Below are 21,289 nucleotides of genomic sequence, written 5' to 3'. Positions count from 1 at the left end.
AGAGAAAAAACAAAAAAAAATAAAAAAAATAAAAAAATAACTGATCTGTCTTTTTTTCTCTTCTTCTCTGAAATAACAACAGCTTGTCTGAGGTCCAGAACCCCATCTACTAAAACAAAAGCCAGAGGAGCACCTCGCTGTGTCACCAGGCAGACAGAGCTTTTCCATCGGGGTCGTGCAGGGCTGCCTACTGCCGCGTTGGAAGCGATGCAGGGGCATCGTTTGCTCTGGTAAATCATCTGAGCTTTTAAGCCTGTGCTTAAAATCCACTTAAAAAACAAAACCAAACAAAAATCCCAGAGTGCTTAATATCCACTGGGACCTACCTGCCTTATAAGATACTAAAAAAGAACCTCCTCCATAGCCTTTGGTGGGCTCTGGGTTACGCTTGTCCACTGGGGGTGAAGGCACAGCAGGACAGGCCCCGTCAGCACCCTCCCAACAACGCCCTTGGTGCTGGATTGGCCTTTGGGCCGGGTTTGGCAAAGCCCCTGGGAGCAGGGGGAGCACTGCCTAGGCCACAGCAGGGCTTCAGCTGAGCACAGGGCTGGCATCGAGGCTTTGTGCAGAGCCAAACCTCTCTCCTTGCTTCAGTCACTTCTCTTCAGCCCATGGGTTCACTCTGGTGACTAATGACTGCTCTCGGCTGCAAGCAGGGGATTACGAGGTGATAACCAAGCTTTAGGAAGTTTCTCACTTGCACTGACAAAAAGGGGAAAAAAAGGTGTGGATGGGTGGGCAGGGGCAGGCTTTCCACAGCGTGTGCGCCCAGTGTTAGAAGAAATAACAACCCCCCAAAATGAAGCCGCTCCACTCATGAGCAGGCAGAGGCCAGCAGCTCTGAGCCTCCTTGAAGACCATCACCACTCAAAGCAGACAGGACGGGAATCCTGGTGATGGCCAGGTGGGGACCTGCTGTGTCCCCACTTGTCTGCTGGCACCAGCAATCCCTCCTCATCCTCAGGAAGCCCCAGAGTTGCTGGGACAGCGGCAGGGACAAAGGATGGAAGATTTTCCCAAGTAACTTCCACAGGACGGGGTGCTGGCAGAAGGCTGGGGAGCAAAGGGCAGCACAGCGGGTGCCTGGCCGAGAGGAGGACAGGGAAGGAGGAAGGAAGAGGAAGGCCGCAGGCCGTGTGCTGGAGCGCGGGGCTGCCTGGCACTCGGGCGGGTTTCCTTGGCAGCCGCAAGCTCAGGGCGCTCACCATACCTAAGTGAAGATTTTGTCACCATGGCAACATTGATGTCATCAGCTTTGCGGCGGAGAGCAGCGCTAACCTCAAGTGCAACTTTTTTTTTCCTTTTTTTTTTTTTTTCCTCTTCCCGTTTTGGGTCTTTTTATTTATTTATTTCAGGAGGAGCTGAGGGTGCAGCCAGTGCGTGGGAGTGATGCCGCGGGAAGCCCACTAGTCCCTGGTCCCACCATGCAGCATCTGGGGGTGCTGGGGACCCTGCCACCAGTGCAGGGACAGTGGTGAGATGGTCCCCATATGGAGACAAGGCCAGCAGGTGCCAATGTTTTTACCAGACATCACAACAGCAGGTCACCAGAGAGCTGGCGGATCTGCTCCATTACCACTACCTAGCAGACACCCAACCTCCTGGTTGAACATCGGAGGGTCTATACCCCTCAAAATCCATAAGAAAGCAATTTTCCATAGTGCTGGCACTCACTGCCATCCAGATACAACTCTGCTCTGCTCTATCCAGTTGTCATCGACTTGCACAGCTCCGGGTAGGTGGGCCTGGGGATATTCAGCCAGCCCCAGTGCTGTCCCTCCTGTCTGGTGGGGATGGAGAAAGCACTGCGTGGGAGATCAGAGAACCACATGAAATCCCAGTAAGTGGACTCGTTTTGCAATGTTTCTTCTCTCTTGTAAGGAAACAACAATGAACTGGAACTTGCATCTTTCTAGCATCATGATGCTTAAATCCAAATTCAAAGCATTCCTGATAAATGTGTTCATACAGCCTCCAAGGTTCACAAAACAGTGCAACGCTGACTCTTAGTGCAGCAATAAATAATAAAACCTAGCTCCAAGGTCTCAAAGCACCTGGCAAATGAGTCAGTAACATTAGTTATCCTTAATGTCACCATAATTGGTAAAACATGGAAATAAAACTATCCCAAAGCCAAGGTTTTTGTATTTTAAATATGATATACTGCATACCAAAGATGCTAGCAACACTTCTATTAAAGTGAGAAAATCAACCCTCATTCAAAGCAAACTTTTCCTTGCTGTCTCCCTCCCCGCAAGAACTTCACATGCTTTAATACAAAAACATTGGTTTTATAGTAAAAGCCTATGTAAGAATGGGAGATTTAAGGTGGGAGAGACTGCTATGGTTTTAATATTTATCTACAGTCAACAATTCAACTTCAAAATGTGTGCTGTGTTACAATTAAAGGATTAATGCTTTGATATTATAGCCCAGCTGGAACAAGAATTAACAAGAAGCTGGTTACTATATCAACTGTGAGATCTGTGAAGCAAACTCATCAGTTTAGGTGTTCAGACCAAGTCAATGCTAGTGAAGTGAAAAGGAGCTATGAGCTATATTCTGGTATATAGACCTTTGTTTTATCTTTGCAAAGATTTGTAGAAAAAGGACACATATTTACATTGGCAGTGCTATATTGACAGAGTTCTTTCATGACCACTGGGTCACGGTGAGATTTGTGTACATATATATTTAAAATCTGATAGGGCCTATTTTATAAGTACAAATATATTACAGTATTTGTTCCACTTAGCAGGTGAAAAGCATGACAGTGAGATCACCTGAAAAATAAAATCAGGTACGAAGCTAGCAGGAAAAACACCCACATTTTTTATATTACTGGCAAAAAGGATATTCCAAGATCTGTTTTTAATAAAAATGGCTCATCTCAAATATTTACTTATGATATTCCCCAGTCAATAGAAAAGAGAATGGAAAAAAACTGGATGTTAACATCCACTTAAAACAAGTATTTTGAAGCTTGTACTATATTTAGTTGGCAAAAAGCATTAAAAATTCAAGAGAGCCATAGAGTTGACTGATCCTTTCTAATGGGTACATCTGGCTGGCTTCACAGAGGCTGGGAGAGGTCAGCATTGCCTTTAGCGTGAGAACGGTAGTAGCTCTACAGCCTTATTGCTTAGTGATGTATAGAAAGTTTCAAGGAGCTCTTTTCCAGATTAGAAGTCCTTGTGTACAACACACGGGTTTACTCATGCTCCCGGCCATCGGGGAGCAGCAGTCCCACAGATAAACAGGCCCAGCTCTGGCTGTTGCTCAGCAGACAGCAGTCGCAGGCCGAGCTGGCCTCCACACTGGCTTTTTAATCTCACCATTACCATTCCATACCCTTATTATACCCTTACTGCATTTAGGGATTCATAGCAAAGACTTCAGACCCCACACAGATCTGCGACAAGGGTTTTCCTGCTCGCTCCAACACCTTCAGGCTGTATTTCCAAGAGGACTTCTACCTCAACTTGAGGAGGCTTGATGCACTTTGGAAAACGTGGGGCAAAAAATAACAGCGAGACCTTTTGTGCCCAGTGCACCCAGTGCGGGGTGAAGGCCTGCTCAAAGCCTGGAGGGCTCTGGGGACCTGCTCTGGGGACACGCAGCCGCCCTCAGATCAGGATGCCCACAGACCACAGGAATCTGCCCTGAGGGCACCCCAGATGCTCCACACCCACCCTGAGGCCACCATCTACCACATCTGCCCATGAGGTCCCACCGCCAGCACTAGGCCGAGAGCCTCAGGCCCTCAGGGTCTGGAGATGGCCTAGAATTGCCCTTTTGTAAAAGGACCGCATGAACATGACACACCAAGCTCTTACCTGGTAAAAATAGAAGAGGCAACTCTTCAAGTCACCAGCTGTCAGGTTGCTTGCACTTCCCTCAAGCAAATCTGTGATGAATTAACAGGATTTTAGGCCTCAGAGTAGCGATCTAGTACACACCCAGTTGGGAAACTGGAAGTAACCGGTGCTCTGTGAGATTCAGCTCTGTGTTTGGTCTTCCAGAACTCCACACGTAGCTGTGAGCAGCAGGGGAAGCAACAGGAAGGTAGTGCAACTGCAGGTTTTTAATGAGAACGTGATAAAATTGCCCCTGGAACAACGTATTGCTGCTGCTTTGTGCTCTTTGGACTTGCTTCAAAGCCACCACACTAGTTTGGGTTGAAAGCCAAACCCCTGCTATTCACGGTCCCTGGAAAGATGAGCTGCTGTAACCTCCCAAATGAAATTGGGCAGCTTGTTAATGGCTCGTATTATCAACAAGCTACAGCAGAATGGAAGACAGAAAAGCATCATTATCCAGGAGGAACTGCCTGGGCACCCTACGAACCCAAGTGCTCTATTAGAAAAAAAACTCAGAAAAACCTTTCTGAGTGCAAGCTCAGATACAGCATCTCTTATTACACCACATCTAACCCTCCCATTTTGTAACTGATACGAGAACCCGTTTTCCAATGCAATCATTAGAAATTTCTAATGACGTCGCTTGGTAATTGGTGCTGGCTGGATGCCAAAGGCACCTGGCTAGGCAGAGATGCCTACTGCAAAGCGAGACAGACCACATGCATCATTTTAACAGCAGATCGATCATCTGCTAGCTAGCTCCAATTCTTTTTCTCAGAAAAACAGAGATGTAACACAATCCAACTTTTTTTTTTTTTTTTTTTTTTTTTTTTTTTTTTTTTTAAGAGGGGTCATCCCCCTAAGGAGCCTATTCACAGAAATCCCAATTACTGAGCCCATTTAGGAGAATGCTGTAGTTACTCCCCCAGAAGACTGAGCCCTGGGGAGCAGCAGGTTATGGCTGGCAGCAGGAACCCACGTCCAAGTATTGCCTGCAGCAACGCTTTCGTCTCACCATGGCCAATGCTCTCCTCCTCTGGGCAATGTCTCAGTTCTTTCTCCAGCATCACTGGGGTATTTCTGGCTATTCAGGGTCCGGAAAAGCTTTCTAAGGTCCCTGAGGTGTCAGGACTGTTCGTCCTGCTGCAGAGGACAACCGACATGTGGCAATAAGTACCCAAGGGGAAAAGCACTCAAACAGACCGACAGCCTCACCCTGGAACTGCATTATTTCAGAGGGAAAAGCTGAAGTCACAGCTTATGCTCTTTATTAAGGGCCATCCTTTGTGTACTTACTACCTTGGCTGGGAACACACTCCAAAATGCTTGTTTCTCCGCGTCCTAAGGTCTGTTTTGTGGAATAGGACAGAAATATGGATAGAAATAGGAGAATATGGACCAGATAACATAGGCAATGAAGGTGGCTCTTGAAATATGTTCCAGCAGCTGTTCTAAGCAGGGGCTGATTGTTTAAAAGCTAAAAAAAAAAAAAAAAAAAAAAAGTTTGGTAACTGGATGGATGGCCAAAGCAGAGCTGTGATGCTACAGCTAGATTTTGTGCTGGCACCCAGCTCACACACCGGAGTGCTTTATCACAGACAGAGGGCAAATCACAACCTCAGCACCCCACTGGGACACTGCCCAGCAAAGCGCCTAACACAGAAACCCCTCTGCAGTCTTGAAATGCCTCAGCCTCTCCAGTACTGCCTACATTAGGGCAGCAATGAGCACAAGTGGCTCCCGACGACCCCCTTCTTGGGCAAGCTGTTGTCCTCCGGCTCCAGCTCTGCCCCCCACAGCATCCCCGACTCACCTGGCCGGTGAAAGTTTCCTTCAAGGAAAGCACAAAGCACGCAGCTAAAAGATAGTCACTTACAGTTTATTTTTGCCTGAAATTATTTCACATCTCTTTTTACACAGCTACAGAACAGTAGTAGTAAACCATTGGTAAAAGCAACAGTGCTAAGGAAAATGTTGGCATAATTTTTCTTCCTTTTTATTTTTTTTCTTCTGTCTTCCCATACTGTATCTGCATACAGTTTGGGATTTGAAGGGGAAAAAAAAACCTGGCACACTACATGAGTTAAGACTCAATTTCCATTTCATTTATTTAAAAATGAAAAAAAAAAAAAAAAAAAGAAAACATGATTTGGGAAGGGGTTGTCTACATAGCAACAAAGTTTAAAAACAAAAACAAACAAACAAAAAGCTTGGCTTCCATTGAATAAGATTAAATATATATATATTTATATATAAAAAATTACATTGGCTGTATGTGAAACCTTGAGGTGCTGAAGAATAAAACAAAGGTGTTAAAACAGAGGAAAAACTTGTTTTTGTTTTTTTCTTTTTAAATAAGCAGCTCTGTACAATGAAGGCTCATTATGAAAAAAAAAAAGTCAACAGCATAGTTATAAAAGAAACCACAATTTTTAAAAAATCATCTTCTAAGCAATTGTGGAAGAAAATTTGAAAAAACGTAGCAGTCACATTTACAGACAGGTCAGAGCTATCAGATCAGCAACAAGGCTATGTTTGCAGCCTCCCCAGAGGAACATGCAGAACAATGCGTGCACAGAACAGGTAGGGGGAGGGAGGGAAGGGCGGAGAAGAGGGAAAAAAAAAAAAAAAAAAGGGCAAAAAAAAAGCTTACACACAAAATGGAGGGAGAGCATTTTTTTCACTTTTTGAAATATTGGACGTAAACAGAAAACAACGGAGGCAATTTGTAAAATCGACAGAGTTTTGTTATTACCCCATTGGCAAAATAAGTGACAAATTTTCCCTATCACCCTTGTTTAAATCTGATGTGGTTTAAAAGACTAAAAGAAAGTTTTCCAGACTTCGGAAGGAAATCTCATTTTTATTAATCCCTGCAACCCCTCCCCCAACAACCATACCTATGATAGATATTTTCCTTCCTATTTAATAACATTTGAGGCATTTTGAAATCAAAAAGACAAGCGATGAATGTGGTGACAGAGAGGGAGTATAATACAGTCTGCATTACTAAAAGGCAATTCTTCGAGGACATTTCCTTTAAAAAAAAATAATAATAACAACAAGACAGCAAACTAGTTTATACAGTACTATACGCAAAAAGGGTAAAAGAATTAACAATTCATAAATAAAAGACAGGTCCCAGACCTGTTATTTGTGAACCATATTCTTAAATAGGTGCATTATGTAAATCTTATGTACAACAAAATTACTTTGCATAACAACTGAGAGGACACAGGGTGTGGGGGGGGTGAAAATCAGATCGCTTTTGGTTTTCTTCTCTTGAGATTTTTGTAAGTTTGATTTTCTGGAGCAAAACTGGTCAAAGAGGAGTTCGGACTGTGCCAGCCAAGGAAACCCAGGTAAATGACAAATGAATATATTTTTTTCTCCACACGGCATAAAACACAAAGGCAAATAAAATCCACAAAGGTGTTTTTTTCCTCTTTATATTCCTCTTGCTGCTACAAAGTCCTCTTTTTTCCTCCATTTTTTTAATTCTCTCCTGTTCAATTTAAATTATGTTGATTCCGAAATCACAAAGCTGCAAGAATTCGGCCGGGTCCAGGCCTTCCCTGTCCCCTGACACACACAATTCCTCCACCTCATACCACGACTCCTACCACCAAGTCCCAGCACTCACTGCTCTACAGGTATTAGCCAAAAGTTATTTTTTCCATTTTGTTTTTCTTTGTTTGTTTTAAAAATCTTTTCCTTCCTGTCAGAAGCAAAAGAGAGAGTTGGAGGCAGGGAGAGTTCACCACGCTTCGGTGTAGCGAACATCCACTTCTTTCAGGTTGGGCAGTTTAGCCTGCGTGGGAAGAGAAAAAAAAGAATTAATTACGTGCTTTCAGGACTTAGGCTCTGTTACAACTGACAGCAACCGCGATCAGATCCCAGTCTTTATTTTTTCTACAAACACTTATCAAAATGTGCTTGTCAAGCTGCAGTCGTGACGGCAACAGACTCAAACTGCAGCAGCCTCCACCCTATGGCATTGCCTGATTTCTCCCTCCATTTATTAAACAAGTTTAGAGAGTGTTAGCAATATCTTTTGAGAGTGTTAGCAATATCTTTGTGGTCTCAGTTCCACAACTCCAAAGCATTTGGACTCATTGTTCCCAAATTACCCTGTGCGAGACAGGTGGCAATCAACTTCTTGCTCTCTTCCTACTTGTCGGTCCCATTTCCATGCTCTCTGACCATAATCGTACAGCTAGTTCTCCAAACCCGTACATATTTAATTAGTCTAGGGCATAATTGAGAAGTTGAAGGTTTCTAGGAGTTGTTATTACCTCACTCCTTGATTTATGTGCACGCATCTTTTGATAAGAGCTAGTCATAATCCTACAGACACTGCCAGCAAATAATTTTTCAGTTAGGCAATAATGACTTCAGTAGTGGGTGTTTATTTATTGTCTGGTTCAGCCCGCCTGGTACATACGTGGGTGTCTGTGTGTGTGCAAGCGTGTTTAGTGGGGCGGGAGCAGGAGTGAGGAGAAAATGGCATCACTGCCTCGTGCCCCGAATGCTCCTGCAGACCGAGGGGAGAAGAAGGGGAGATTTGTATCAAAAATAAATTCTTTGAAGGCTGAGCTGTTCTCAACAGAGTTATAACCATGCACCCCAGGGTGAGAAACTACTCCCCTCCCCTGGAGAGCAGCGTGCACACTGCTCTAAAAAATGGCCACTACGATTCATCTTGATGAAAGAGGTGAGAAGGAAAAATGTGACGTGTGCTTTTTTAATCCTGTTTTAATTTCAGCTTTTTTAATCGTGTGCAATCAGCACGACTTTGCTTGTCACCAGTTCTGCTGTCTGCCCTGGCAAGTCACTCTCTTGTGTTGCTGCTGAGGACTTTCATTCAACACCAGAGCAGAGGGAACCGGTTTGGAAAATGTGAGCTTCAGCCTCAAGTTAGTGGCAAAAGGGCTCAGAAGCAGGCATAGGACTGGAGGATCCTTTCAATAGACTCGATTTCAGAGCCCTGGGCCAAATGCAGCATTGACCTTGATTGTCTGTGAATGCTTGGGGCCTGATACAAGCTCCATTGTGTGAACCCATCTGCAAGCCAGCTGTTGATTCCAAGGACGACTTCTTTGCATATACAATTGTGACACAAGTTTTGAAAACTTGATCTTGAAAAATCTCTGCTAGCAGCATTGCAACTGAGTCCCTGGGGGAGCCCTGGCTCCACAGCCAGAACTGAAGATATACATTTGCAGTGAATTTTGAAAGCAGAGCAGTTTCAGGACTTGCCACGAGTTTGAAACTCAACCCAAGGTTGTGACCTTTTTGAGTAAACCTGGCACAATCTAAGGTTTAAACACACGACAACATAATGTGGAGTTTCATCTTGAGCACTTAGGTTTATAAGGTAAGACTCTGGGGGGAGATGTGACTCACACAACACCAGAGTGAAGAAAAAGTCCATGTGAAGTCGCACAAGCCAACACATCTCAGTCAGTCTTTGTTTGAAACCACCTGGGGCCATTCCCCTCCCACAGCTCTGTTCTGATTCTTTACCATTTTGCTGAAGTGGCTGTAAATTCACAGTACAAATGGTAACACCAGGCATCTTACATATCAAGCTCAAGGGAACTGGGCATTTGTGCAGGTGTTTCTGTTTCAAGCACAATTCTAGTCCAAGAAGTGTCAAGATAAACTTGCACCTTTCTCAACACCCTTAATTCTCCCTTTGCATCGTGAACCAAAACTCTGTAATGCTATTCATCCACATTACTTTTGGTCCTGCTAATAGTACAAGACATGGGCTTTGGAGGTGTGCTCTAGTTTTTCCCTGTTTGTGCATCCTCATGAATAGCAACCAATATGTTCCTATTTATGAAACCTTTACTGCTGATAGCTCTGGCAAAAAAGGACTTGACTTCATTTCTGATTCCACCTCATGCTCATCCACTCAATGGACTAAACACTTCCTGAGTCCATCAAAGCCAACAACCTCAGAAAGCTGCTTCAGCCATTATCCTCCCAAAATAATCCACATCACTTCAGGTGACTGTCATGTTACCCACTCCACAGGGCCAGTGCTCTCTGCACTGGGCACTACCATGCATTTGCTAAATCTGCAAACCCTCTAAGGCCAGCTAGTTTTCTCATCTTTAGCAGGTTTAACTCAGAAATACCTTGAGATCTTCATAGGTATCTGCTGAAAGTTTGGTGCTGTTCATATTTAAACTACACAGGCTCTTCATGGCTAGAAGAGAAAACACACACATATTTAGGATCATGCTGCATTTCCTTGAAATATCAGGCTTATAGTAGGCCAAAGCATAAACAAGACATGATTATGTGCAGCAGTCTCAGGAAAAAGCTGAATAGTGTAAAATGTAGAGCTACAAATGCATAAACAGCTGTTTGGGCCCTCATCCAGGAAAAAGTCCCTATTTAGGAAGGGCCATTAAGCATATGCTTAAGTCCACTGACTTCAAAGGAGTTCAGGCAACTTCTCATAATCAGTTTCCTGCACATTATTCTGAGCAGTGCTTGTTCTCAGTGCTTTGCTTGTTGTATGCAGGGGGCACGCTGAACCAGCAGCCCTTCTCCCCCTGACCTATTTCCATTTTGGGCTCCAGCACTTAGCAGAATAGTTTCCTAAGAGGAGCTGTAACTACTGGCCTGTCTGGCATGTCTGTGTAAGATCAAGCCTGTTAAAGGAGCCCTTTAAACCCAACAGGCGAGGTTTGTAATATGCTGTTGGACATAGGGAAGAGTCTCATTGTGGCACGTCACACAGTGCTCAGTGCAGAGGGGAATCCTGAATGCTGCTTACATGGCCCTGCTCTGCCTTGTCCTACTTAGCTCTGATATTAAACCAGATGAGAACGGCCAGAATTTAACCTCCCCCAAAAAGAAGGAGCCAGACATGCCAGAAAATATGGAACCTACTGCACACAGTTGCTTATCTCACTAAAAAGCTGCTATGTGGCTCTGCAACCTTCCCCTCCGTCACCACAAGCACAGGGTCCTGAGCAGAGCACGGAGTGAAAAAGGCTGGGAAGTCCCAGGGTGACGGGTCACGATGTGAGACTGAGACAAATGACACCAGTACAGTTAGAGGCAAGAGGGAGAGTACGGTCTGGGACAAAACATAACTTAAAAAAAAAAAAAGAATACTTGAAGCATTACAGCAGGCTCAGGTGGCAGTCCTGCTTCCCCTGAGCGCAGCCAGACTCGAGCCAGACTCGAGCAGGCACGGAGAAGGACAGTTTAAATCTCAGCATGACTATGGCCTATCCTACGTCACTGTGGTAGCCAAGAACGAAATCTTCTGTGTGAACCACGTGAATTCCTCCAAGCCCACACCGTTTCCCTCTGTAGCTCGAGTTGGTCACTTACAACTAAGCGCCAGCAGCCCGGCGTCCGTGACGGGCGTCTCGCACAGGTTGAGCACTTGCAGCATCGTGAGGTGTTCAGACAGAAGCCTCAGCCCCGCATCCCCGAACTGTGGGGGCAAGCAAAGCTGCGTTCACAAATATGCACCAACAGCGCTGTGCAAACAGCGCACATTTAGGACAGGGCTTGCAGGTTGTAAATAATTTTGTGGGTTTGAGTACAGGTCTCCGTACTCACTACCCAGCACTTATCCAGAGGCCACCAGTTAATGAGAACAGCGCCTTTGAAGTCTGCACTGCGTATGAGGGCTCCCACCCAGGCTATACGAGATGGCTATGGCAGTCTCAGCCAGCTCCCAGCCACATCACAAAAGCACACAATACAAGTGGTATTAATCAGCTATTTTGGTCGCAAGAACAATGTACTATTGATTGGTAATTGTTCTATTGACCCACTTCATTTCTGCTGTTTCTGAATTCTAGATTAATGGAAACCAGGATATCACAAAATAAAATGGAATCTAAACTTTTTTTTTTTAAATCATACAAAAAGCAGTCTCTTTGTCTAGTGAAAATAAATTGATTTTGATCAAAAAGCATCAAAGTTTTCAGATCCAGAAGTTACACTGTTAGGACAAATCCAGACGAGATAGAATCTGCTTGCTAGTTTTCAGACTATCTACTTCTTATTCCCCAAACAAAAAGAGGAAAATTTCTGGGATACAAAAATAGTTGGAAGAAAAACAAGACATTTACATGACATTTTAGTGAAAAAGTACTGCTTCTTGTGGTTGTGCTGGGAACTATCATATTTTAAGTGAGCACTACGAATAGGTGCTAACAGAAAACAGGGAAAAAAACTCTTCAGTGGAGGACCTCAGAGACCAAAACAGCAGGTAAACATAGAAGAAAAAATTTACTTTAAAAGCTCTTTCAATTAACTGCTGAAAGATTTATTCAGTTAAGTTGGCCTCATTTTGCTTACAAAATAACTGCATTCTCATCATAGTTTCCTTATATGTATTCATTATTTTAGTTTATTTTGCCACTGTTTTTAAAGAAATTCTGGTTGATGAGCACTCAGAACAATTCACTACCTACATACACTGCATAGACTGTGTGTTTCGCTTGACCAGTTGGGCAGCACAGTGTCTTTTTCTTTGTCCTAAATGGGTGAAAGCATAAGCTCTTCTCAGATGAACAGTGGCACATGTACTGTAAAGTACACAGCATCGACAATGCCTAACTGGAACTTCCAACCCAAGATAAATGCCATCCTTTTTAAATTAAAAATTAAAAAAGAAAATCAGTTCCCAAGATGAGCCAGACCATAGAAAGGCCCTGTAAAAATAGCATGCAGACAAGCTCATTCTATGCAAGCCTTTTCACACATTCTTCTCATGCTGACGTAACATGAAATTTCAGAATTAGTCAGCATGGGTTCCTGCTCCGAGTTTCAGTCTGCAAAGCACTTACCTGAGTTGACCACAGGTTCAGCTGCTTGAGTGAAGGCAGTTTAATGAGGTGCTCGGCACAAGCACTTGTTACATTGGTAAAGGCCAGGCTGAGATTTTCCAAATTTCCAAACGATCCCGAGCTTAGCAAGCGGGCCAGGTCTGCATCCTGCAAGCAAACACCAGATTGATAAGCAAGATTATCAACTCCTCAGCCTGCAATCATCTGCAGTGGTGTCACTGATACTGCTAACCAGCAAGGGTTGCACAATTCTACCACTTGTTTACAGTAACAGAGAACCACACAGAGAAGTTTCTGTTTGTTGGCAAGCAGCTGAGCTCTTGTGGCAGCATTGCTTCACACACCCTGGGAAAAATGCATCCAGACAGTAGAACTCAATTTGTCTTTCCTTGTGTATCCTTATGAGACACCAAGGCTTCAGTTTCAAAACTCATGGTGAAGATGGGCTGTTTAATTTAATGCAGATTTCACAGCAAATTCTAGATCCAAACGGTGCTCAGACCTGCTACCCGTTTCAGTGAATTTACTCTGGGTTTCCACTGCTTTTATCTGCAACAGTGACGGGTCTCTTTCAGACATCAGGTTGTAAGATCTAGAACTGCACATTGTGAAGTCTGTTTTTTTTTAATGCAAAATCTGGTCCCCGAATCTATGTTTAGATTCAACTGTGCATTCCAAATCTCTGCACCAGTGTAGATCTGACAGCCTGCTGCTTGCACTGGGGTTGGAAACTGTCATGCAGACCCAAGAGCAGAACTGTGCCCTTCTTGCTTGTGTGAACGCCAGTCATGTTGACAGAGTGAGTGGAAGGGCTCCCCTCTTGACCAACCAAAACCACTGTGCTATGTGGTAAACATTTATCAAGTGTTTAAAGATTTCAAGTGTTCAATATGGAAAGACAAAGCTTGTTTTTCTATTAATGAGATTAACTTACTGTGGACTTGGATGGCAGTGTTAACCTTGTGGGACCACCTTTTCTTTGCTGTAAGAGAGAAGATACTTTGGTGAAAGGGGTTGCCATTCTACATTTCAGACCACATGAAGTAGAGGGAGAGGGAGCTTTTCACCAGAACAAACCCTGCTCCAATTTCAAAGCTCCCAGCCAGCCCTTCCACCTCTTCCCTGCTTTTTCTGCATTGACTGGTTATTTTCTGAGCGTGCTAGATGCAGGCCTGTTGCTACCCAGGGGACTGCCACTAACCACAGCTAGCAGTCTCCGTGCCATGGGTCAGCATTTCATCTGACTCGGCCAGCCTTTATTCCTTTACTTTCACTTTAAAGGAAGCAGCCTTAAAATGCTGGACTCTGAGAGCAAAGGGGGATGTGACTGTGCAGCTGATAAAATCATTTGCTTGACTTTAAAAAGGCATATTGTTTTCAGGCTGGGAGCAAGGGGATTGTAGAAGAGAACTGTAAATGTGAAAAGGGGAAGACTGTAGGTATGTCTGCAGAGGTGAAAAAGTGCTAATGAGAGCAGATTTATCTTCAATCTATAGACTTTGTCTTTAAAATCAGGAAAAATTCATTTACTCATAGGCTCTAGCTCTGCAGTCCAGACCTAAAGAACATCTCAGTGAAACGTGTATGTCAAAGCATTAAGAAATGCTGGCCAGCCCCAGAACCATTTGCTACTCATATGTCAAAAGGTGGCAGAATTTGACAAGCTGACTTACAAGATTTTAAGACAGCAAGATTTCACCTTTATTCTTCCATGCAGATTCTAAGTAGGTTATTGAATATCATTCAGAAACATAGTAGGGGATTAGACACATCACTAAATATCACGCAGCATATACATTCACGGCAAGATCCTTTAAATACTGCTCCCATCCTGTTGTTAGCCAGGAATTTCACACCCTGCTTGTCTTTCTTTTGTACCTCCATTTCTGGAGAGTACAGACCACAATGTGCTATGGCAATACTGCATGCAGGGTGACATACCAGCTCTTTTAACTCCCTCTGCCTGTCACACAGCTGTTCATACATTCTCTTTCCCACGTCTGTGCTTTCCAGGGTAGAGATGATCTGGAGCTGCGTGTCATTATTATCGATGATGTTGTATTCCAGCATCAAACACAAAATCTAGCAGCAGAATGAAAGAAGAGTGGTCACTGCAGTGCTTAAATTCAATTTTTTTCCAAATATCCTCATTACCATGGGCATGCTAGTTTAAATTACTGGGTAAGTTTTTAGAGCATGCATTATATAGGCTAGATTAGAGGATCTGAGCAACATTTACTGACTTCCCAACACAAGAAACCCATTTTTTTATTGGTAAAGAATGAACTCTAATCTCTGAAAGTCACCTATTTATCCTGTCTTCCATTAGTGCTCATTCCTTCTGACTGAGAGGTGCAATTACTTTGCATCGGTCCTGGAAGATGGCTTCATGCCACAGCCCTCATCAGAGCAGGTACAATCGATCCAGTATTTCCCAGGTACCGGCGGGACTGCGGAGTGGCAGACTCGGGATATTATGCATGAGCAGCAGGGCCATGCAGCCAGCCAAGTGCTGGGTTTTCCGTCCCTAAGTGCTGGGCTTTCTGTGCAAGCAGAACTCAAGTGAGGTGCACCCGGTCTATTTGGCAGATGGGGAAATGTCTGAGAGGAAGATGATGCTGGGAGATGGCTGCTGTGGCCAGGACACCCTCCAGCTCATGGGGAACTCGCCTGACTCGCCCTATGAGCAAGGCTGACCCCATGGAACAACTCCAGTGGGACACAATCTGTCCCCTCCATGCTGCCCTTCATTTTCAGCTACATATCATATCAATGAAATCATGGAGGGAATAAAAACTTTGCATTTTAATTTTATTTTTAATGAAAAAAATCAAGTAACATTATATTGCAAAAATTGCAACTCCTTCCACCTATTTAATCACCCTCTATTTCCCTTTAAAACATATAATGGCATTTATCAAGAAACTTATCTGAAGAAACACAGAAAAATAATACTTGCTATTAATGCAATAAAAATAACCTATCCTAAAAAAATGCATTTTAATAAAAGCAAATACTTTTTTTATAAAGGTACTTTCGCAGCACTGCTGGTTTTGCAAGTGGCAAGGCAAGCATTAGGCATTGAGTCATGGAAAGGTCTCACTGCCTTGCACCCTGACCCCTCGGTACAGTCTGTACATTCATTGCCATTTATTTCCCACCACAGTCTCTCAAACTGAATTACAGCAAACAATCTCTCGGTCCAAAAATTCTTGCAGCCACCTCTCATGTAATTCACACTCTCGTCTGCAGAGCAACAATATTTCATTCCAGTTAATCAAGGGGAACACAAGTACCCGCTACTGGTGTTTGATATGACACAGAGCTGAACTCAGCTCCTCTGGTTCCACTAGATCTAATTCTGGGAAAGGCAGTGTGAAACTAAATCTGAGTGCTGCTCGTAAACCCGTATGACTACGTATGCTTAGGGCTTACCTCTACCATCGTCTGGTTACCCCTCAAAGCCAGTAGCATGCAAGGTCCTAATTTATTTTCAGCCAGTGAAAGCAGGAACTTCTTTGTTTTATAGCAGGATCCCATTAAAATATGAACCTATTTGAGAAACAAAGAGCTAAAATTAGAGATGTGAGACTAAGAAAAACATGCATTTAGAAGAGACAATGTTATGCAGTCAAACAACTTTAAGTATTCGCAACAAACCTAAAGAAAATGAGGCCTTTCTTACTATTATGGCTGCAGTCTCCTGGTGGCTTTGTTGCTGATTGGAAGTGACTTTTTGAACAAGGTCAAAAAGCACATCTTTCCTTTCACTTTGCCCTGTAAAGAAAGATGTGCTCCTCCTAAAACTCCCTTGAGTCCTCTAGCTGACAGGTGTCCTGCAGACACTCTCCCAGCTCCAGAAAGCACTGGATGGTATCACACAATGACACCTATGGCAGGAATGCACTTGTACAAATCAAATACGAGAGTCTCTTCTCACAAAAAAGGTTGGCAATATCCTTTCCCATTTAAATGCCCCAGATATAACTGCAGAGAATTTCAGATTCCTAGCTGAAAGTCTTATTTTATGGCCCAGGCTGATCCATCAGCATGCTGGCAGAGCACTATTTGACAATTTGTAGTTTTCAGTCACCTGAAATATCACACCTATTCCATGACGGGGACAATTCTATAGAGACTGTGTGCTACCATGCAATTCTTTTTCCTTGTGGCTTTATTGCCAGCAAGGCCTTTAGAACACAAAATCTTTAAGTATCCACCTGCTCAGATGACCTTTAAAAAATGTGAGCTTCAAGCCAAATGAGATTTCATTTCATACAGTTATCATTATTAAGCTTTTTTGGAAGGTTTCTTGAGAACTGGAAAATACTGATGCTAAGATTAATGTAAGACCCATCTTGGAACAAGATGTTTTTCAAACTTTATGGTTAGTCATTAGCAGCTCTTTAAGTATTTATGGCCATCCCTGCAAAGGGCACAACAGTACTGCATATTCATGTATGTTAGCATTGTGCTTTTTCGTACACCCTATCTCCTGATGCTCATAAATATCATGAACCACAAGACCACAAAAGCTCTTGGGAGAAAGTATTTAGTTCTGTAGATATTTTCTTTCCAAATACGAAAAGAAATAGAATCAGTGAAGACACATGAACCCTTCTGTGAACAGTCTTTGTCAATTCTATTTCACAGATATCTGATCCATCTCAATTTAAGAGTACAGACATGCATGTTCTACAGGTCCCAAAATGCTCAGCAAATGGGAGATGCATGAAGCATATATCTCCATGAAAATCACTTTGCTCTATACCAACAGCCAACATTTTTCCCCTAACCAAGGGAAGGAAGTAGACTTTCCCATTTATTTGATACATGGAGAATTAAGACACAGTGAGACCTATGTGACTTGATCCAGGTGGTATAGGAAGACAGTGCCAGCATCAGGGATTCAAATCTGTTATTTTCTTTCCTGTCCTTCTACAAGTTACAAGCCAAAGTTCAAAAAGGAAAAGTTAACCAAATTCTGGCTGCAAGCAATGGATTTGGCACCATAAAGATTAAGGTTTCCCAGTGAATACTTGTGGCTTACAGAACCATGAATTAGATATTTTTGGGGGAAAAAAAAAAGGGAAAAAAAAAAAGGAGAAAAAAAAAAAAAGCTTCTTATCTCCAGCTATGCATAACCTACTTACTGAAGAGAAGTTACTAAACTCACATTATTGCAGACACGTACCATACTGGCAAACAGCTCTCCGTCATCATCACACGCCACTCCTCCAGGGCTGTAGAGCTGGAACCAGCCGTCTTTGCCAGCCCGCACACTCAGCAAACATGAGTGGACCTGCCAAAAGAGAAGACATTGGGAAGGTTACAGTTGCTGCCAATAACCACCAGTGTCTCCCACACTGGACAACAGAAGTAACTGCAAAACCGGGGGCTGCTGGTAGTGTCATGGTTAATACCCCAATTTACACGTCAGCAAGTCTTTACTCACAAAATCAATCTTTTGTGTTATAAAGGAGGAGGGAAATTATATCACTGCTAACTGCATGTCATTTTTCATTCCCTGTACAGAAATCAAACACAAAAAGGCTCTAATCTAGAACAGTTCTTTTCACTTGAGGAAAAAAAAAAAAAAAGAAAAAAAACAACAACAAAAGAAGAAGAAAAAAAAAAACAAACTCAAATTTCAGAGCTTCTGCTGTTTTCCCCCTGTCCTCCCAGCATGTGTCTATACTTCCGACATGATCTGAATACGAAATGCAGAGGCTGATGGCTTGCTCATTCCGATCACGAAAAAACTCTTATTAGTCTTGCTGTAACAAGACTTGACCAGAGTCTGGGTGAAAGAAGCCAACACAGAAAATGCAACAGGGACACATAAGGTAGAAGATGCACAGAAGAACTGACACCACTGTAGAGATAACTATATCTAGTCCTACATCTTAACAGAGGAGTCATCATTAACAAACTTTCTTTTTCCTCCTTTTTCTTTTCCCTCCGTGAAGAGACACAGACATTCTGATTTAATTTTTGAGGAGGTCAGAGGGGAGGTAAAGTCCATGCCCCCTTACTTGTGCACGTTAACAATAGTGACAGATGAAATCCTGGTGCCATTCTAAAAAATAAAGCCTTTCTTATTCCGCAAGGGTGACTATTGCTCACAAAGGCTGAAACAATGAAAACCATGAGCTCCGGGCAATGATGACAACACGGGCTCCTCACTGACAGTTCGGGGGAGCTTTCTCCTCTTCATGCTGGCAGAAAAAATGAATGTGGATGAGAGGTCCCCTCTGACTCAGCCAGAGCTGATTATGTTAAACACGTTACATGTGCAGCTATGAAGCAGTCAGCCGCCGTGAGGCTATGCTACAGCTATGCACTCATTCCAGTAACGTACCTCCTACCCCCTTTCTCCTGCTAATTTATGAGAATCACGGTCACTTGCACACAATGTCACTGAAACACAGCTAAATAAACCCTGCTTTTTTGTAAGCTGTATGGATCCATGGATTTTGCTTCCCTTTTTTATATGTGGAAGACAAAAAGCTGGGAGAGAATCAAGAAACCAGGGAAATCTTGCTGGCTGCAGTTTACTTAAGAGCAAGAAGAATTTACAGAATTTCTAGGTTGGAAGAGACCTCAGGATCATCAAGTCCAACCTCTGACCTAACACTAACAGTCCCCACTAAACCATATCCCTAAGCTCTACATCTAAACGTCTTTTAAAGACCTCCAGGGATGGTGACTCCACCACTTCCCTGGGTAGCCCGTTCCAGTGTCTAGAAGGATATCAACTGAGCTCAGACAAGGAGGTCACAACACGTAAGGGAAGAAACCATTCATACTAAAACAGTATATCCTGAGTGGCTACTACTTCCTCAGAGACTCAAGAGCAGCAAAACTACACCATGTTTTGAAATAAACTGCTTCAGGAAGGATCCTCTGAACAAGCATACTTGCAAATCCCTCCAATTAATGCTCTGTGAAAACAGGCACTGAACTCACTTCTTGTCTGGGGTCTTCTGCAAATCTCTGAATCACATATTTCAGCTCCCTAAAACAAAAAAGAAAAGAAAGAAATTTAAAAGGACAAGAAAAAGCAGCTGCTGGTTGCAGTCTTCACACAAGTATCACAGTTCTCTTGGATTACACTTTAAACGATGTACTCTAAAGAGAAACAAGTTCAACTGCTTCCACAGGAAGGAAATAGAGGTCTAAAAGTGATTTCCAAGGACACAGTCTATTCAAAACAGTCTAGAAAAGCTTTCAGAGATGTGCAGCGACAAACTGGTTTGTAAATTCTATCAGCATCCAGTGCCTTTGGTCCTTGGGCTCCTGCTGTTGCAGTAAATTGTGAGGAAAACTACATCTTTATATTGCTAACAGAACATGCTCACAGCCCCACACAGATAAAAAACCTTAGAGACACAATATTGAATAATGCATCGCTGCTGTTATTGACTAGTACAAGTATTTTAAGTAACCACTCCCCTTAACGAAACAAACAAGCTCCAACTTACTTTGTGAATTTCTCATGTGCAAGCGCCCTGAAATTCAAAACAAAATAGCATGAGGATTTGGGAGGAGGAAAGAGAAAAAAAAAAAAAAAAAAAAAAAACACTTTTCATTTCTTTCCAGATAATAAGAGGATTTGCTAAGCAACTGCAGCACACAAGACAAAAATAATAATCTTTCCAGAAAAGATCAGGTAAAGTCTCCTTCATTAATCTAGGGGGAAAAAAATAAGAAACAATAGCACTGAGATTGAATCTTGTGTTTCTTCCTGCAGTCTGTCTTAAACAAGCATCCAAGGCTCACGTCAGTGGGAGCTTCGGGGTCAGATGAAATCAAGTGAAAGACTTACAATACAGCTATATAAATATGAACAGAATTTTGGCTACCTCCAACAGCCAGGTGAACTCTTTAATTGCAATGCAATCAAAGTATGCTCACACCTAATTAATATCATACATCAGTAAAGCAATTAATGGTCATTCTGTGAAGTGCCTTGCATCACGGTACGGCTTACACCTCCCCCAGGACTCAATTTTGACTTAGGTAAATGATGCCTCTGTTGCCTATTTCCAAGCTCTTGCTGTAGCCCAGGTAACCTGGCACAGAGGATTAGACCTCTCTGATTCAAGACACCAGGTCATTAGGGGATGTGATAAGCTAGCAAATTGTACAATTATAGGTTGTAATGTTTGTCCGTGGAGGTCTGCATTTTATAAACACTACTGCTCATTAATAGGTTTCCGAGGGAGCCTGGCTGATCCATAGGGTAGCTTCTTCATTTAATGCAAAATACAAACGATACGAGTCTCTGTGACGCCAGTGAAGCATCCTCCTCCACTAAATCTCTCACTTTACTCTCCTCCTCACCAGCTTCCCTTCCTTTCTTGTCTGCCTATCTCTAGTTAAACACTTTTCTCTTTAAGATCATCTTAGAGAAGTGAGGAAGGAAGATGAAGGTGAGGAAGACTTTGGGTGCCTCCATCTGTAAAAATCAACTCTGAATCCCACCTCAATAACTGGGGGCACAAAGCCCCTAGTACGGTCAGGTTTTACCTGACGTTGTTTCACCATAAAACAACATTAACTAGAATTACCCAGTAAATACTAAGACAGGGCAAA

The 21,289-nt window shown here is 43.0% G+C and overlaps 1 protein-coding gene across 1 annotated transcript in view; it reads right to left on the bottom strand.

The window, feature by feature from the left end:
• Positions 1-5,723: 5,723 nt before the first annotated feature.
• The window catches only part of CMIP (c-Maf inducing protein), a gene marked incomplete at its 5' end in the record, with an annotated part of 126,158 nt that continues 110,592 nt past the window's right edge, over positions 5,724-21,289 (bottom strand). Inside the window, 10 exons of the mRNA XM_035337071.1 lie at positions 5,724-7,671; positions 10,007-10,077; positions 11,220-11,325; positions 12,692-12,838; positions 13,626-13,673; positions 14,633-14,773; positions 16,127-16,243; positions 17,886-17,993; positions 19,661-19,709; positions 20,176-20,202. Coding sequence (XP_035192962.1) covers positions 7,618-7,671; positions 10,007-10,077; positions 11,220-11,325; positions 12,692-12,838; positions 13,626-13,673; positions 14,633-14,773; positions 16,127-16,243; positions 17,886-17,993; positions 19,661-19,709; positions 20,176-20,202 — 868 coding nt within the window. The remainder of the gene's footprint in view (positions 7,672-10,006; positions 10,078-11,219; positions 11,326-12,691; positions 12,839-13,625; positions 13,674-14,632; positions 14,774-16,126; positions 16,244-17,885; positions 17,994-19,660; positions 19,710-20,175; positions 20,203-21,289) is intronic.

The sequence above is a fragment of the Oxyura jamaicensis genome, chromosome 11, assembly GCF_011077185.1.
Source record: "Oxyura jamaicensis isolate SHBP4307 breed ruddy duck chromosome 11, BPBGC_Ojam_1.0, whole genome shotgun sequence".
NCBI classification, from domain to species: domain Eukaryota; kingdom Metazoa; phylum Chordata; class Aves; order Anseriformes; family Anatidae; genus Oxyura; species Oxyura jamaicensis.
Note: the sequence above shows the minus strand (reverse complement) of the source record. Positions and strands in the feature narration are given on the sequence as shown.